The sequence below is a fragment of the Montipora capricornis genome, chromosome 8 (assembly GCF_036669925.1).
Source record: "Montipora capricornis isolate CH-2021 chromosome 8, ASM3666992v2, whole genome shotgun sequence".
Taxonomy (NCBI): domain Eukaryota; kingdom Metazoa; phylum Cnidaria; class Anthozoa; order Scleractinia; family Acroporidae; genus Montipora; species Montipora capricornis.
The window spans coordinates 46,361,473-46,363,972 of record NC_090890.1 but is presented as its reverse complement, the minus strand read 5'-3'; the positions used below and the strand labels follow the sequence as shown (position 1 = coordinate 46,363,972).

Below are 2,500 nucleotides of genomic sequence, written 5' to 3'. Positions count from 1 at the left end.
CTTCGGCTTTGACGCTTTAAGAACGAGGAATGTCACGGCGTACCGCGTACCGCGTAGCCAGCACATATAACATCGCTGCGCCATTTTGAAATTTAGTTCATTTGGAAATTAGTCCAAGTGGCGGGGTATTCTACAGTATTGTGCATTCCTATTTCTGAGTACCGCGTACCGCGTTGCCGGCTACGTGGAATATAGTTCGAGTGGCGGGGTATTCTGCAGTTAAGCGAAATAAAAAATCAGTATTATATTTTGCTGATGTATTTTTCATCCAAAATTTGTTTCAATTTCGTCCGTTACTTTCCGTTATTCAGTAACTTTGTTGAAGAGATCTAAGCATCACGTTCAAGCTGAAACTGGTTGTCAAAGTACGAGAATTTGGTTATTCCAACTTAACTTTCGCTTTTGAGAAGCAGCTCGATAGCACCTACGAACAGCCCAAAAAAAAAAGGAAAATATCAAACAAGTTTCTTTTTGGCTAATCAGTTTAGCAAAAACAGAACGTTCAACCTCACGTTTGCCTTCTGGCGTAGCCGCGAGGTTACTAAAATCTTTCTGTTTAGTCTAGGGAGCGCAAGCTTTAATTAAAAACCTACTGTTTTCCTCTGCATGGGCTTCCTTGCCACTTGAACAATATTGTTTATTTAATTGATTATCGTAATGACTAAATAAATAACTGTGAGCTGAAGTCTAATTCGCACTTTCATTTGTTTTTGCTTTTTTATCGCATCTTTCTTCTCACGTTTTATTAATCTCCCGTCGTCCAAAAGAGTTCACCCGATGCACAAACGTGATGCCTAGAATACTGCTAAGAATTTGGTGCTTTCTACTGTACCGACGGCTCATTTAATTAAAAATCGGACTTTTTCGCGGAAGATCGCGGGTTCACCCCACAGGCCGGGTATCCTACAGATAACTCCATGAGGAGAATTGAAGTGCCGTCTTTGTATACGTAGTGACATCCGCAAATGGTTAGACTGTCAAGTTTTCTCGGAGAAGGACTATATATAAACCGTGCCGTCTCAAAATCGTTCCTGTTGATCATGACTGTGGGACGTTACACTAGAACCACACACTGTTCGCGAAGAGTAAGTCTCCCCCGGTTTTGGTGCTCTACAACGCAGAGAATTGTAAACCGCCATGAAACTGATGTGATATGTTTGATATATAAACCTACTCACATTTTTTTCGAGTAAAAAAAGTATAATAAAAATGTTTGGTGTCGTTGCACCAAATACTGAAAAATGTTGGTCTACACGAGGGCTTGACTCAAGTATGCACGTCGTATGCAGAAAACTTTTCCCACCCGAATATTTATATGACGCGTTTTTTAGATTGTTCTAGTTCTTACCTGCCAAGGAGGCTGCACAAATTAGCGTGGCGAAAACAATAACGATCTTCATGATGCGTTATCCTGAAGAAACAACATAAAGCAACGAAGTTAATGATATATATATATATATGTATGAAAAATGTCTCGTTTCCGATTGGTTTAGAGAAATGTAGTTTTTCAACATCACGATGCAGAATTTAATGGAGATAAAAAAGGGCAACTCGTTGCATTCTGATTGGTTAATAAGTGACAACGTATGAAAGGGACTCCTTAAATAGTCAATAAATGGCGACCTCTTAAATGGACTAAAGAGTTACGAAAAGCAAGCAATTGAGGTGTCTTGAGTGACGTTTCTGGTACGTTTATTTGTGTAAACTATGAAAAACTGTTTTCAAATAATTTTTGGCACGAATGCTATATAAGGCTGTGGTTTTTCAGCAGCGACGTAACGCAAACTTATTATATTATTATTATTATTATTATTATTATCATTATTATTATTATTATTATTATTATTATTATTATTATTATTATTATTATTATTTAGCACAGTTTAGTTCAAACTGGAGATGTTACTATGTGGAACTCTCTCAGTTCCAGACGGAGAACACCGTTCGCAGGCTGTTGGCAGAGCCGAGAAGCGCACTTCTACTGTGTTGTTAGACGTAAAGTTACTCCTACATTATCTGTAGTGCTACCCATGGAGGAGCGTCAACAATAGGACACTGCGGATTCCCTGACATAGGCCAATCTCCTAGCGTTTATCCTCTCAACCATGATAAACCACAGAAGACAACAGGGAACACTATGTCTTGTTCGCTGCCAACTGTGTGTGGGTTCTCAGACAGTTAATCACTGCCGATTGTGTGTGAGTTCTCAAACGGTAACTCGCTGCCAATTGTGTGTGGGTTCTCAGACAGTTACTGTTACTCGCTTCCAATTGTGTGTGGGTTCTCAAACAGTTACTCGCTGCCAATTGTGCGTGGGTTCTGGTAGACAGTTACTCGCTTCCAACTGTGTGTGGGTTCTCAGACAGTTACTACTGTTGTGAAGATTAAAGACTGCGTCTGTGCAAAGTTCCTTGCGCTTCAGTGCTTGCGTTGCAGGCGAAAAGAACCCTCAATTGATTAATTAATGTTCAAAGACTTGGAAACAATATCCCAAATAACA

General features: G+C 39.6%; 1 protein-coding gene across 2 annotated transcripts in view; it reads right to left on the bottom strand.

Moving 5' to 3' along the window:
* The window catches only part of LOC138060088 (uncharacterized), a 16,461-nt gene that overhangs the window by 3,325 nt on the left and 10,636 nt on the right, over window positions 1-2,500 (bottom strand). For both annotated transcript variants that reach the window (XM_068905789.1, XM_068905791.1), the window contains one exon: window positions 1,349-1,411. In XM_068905789.1, the coding sequence (XP_068761890.1) occupies window positions 1,349-1,400 (52 nt within the window). In that variant the 5' untranslated portion in view covers window positions 1,401-1,411. The remainder of the gene's footprint in view (window positions 1-1,348; window positions 1,412-2,500) is intronic.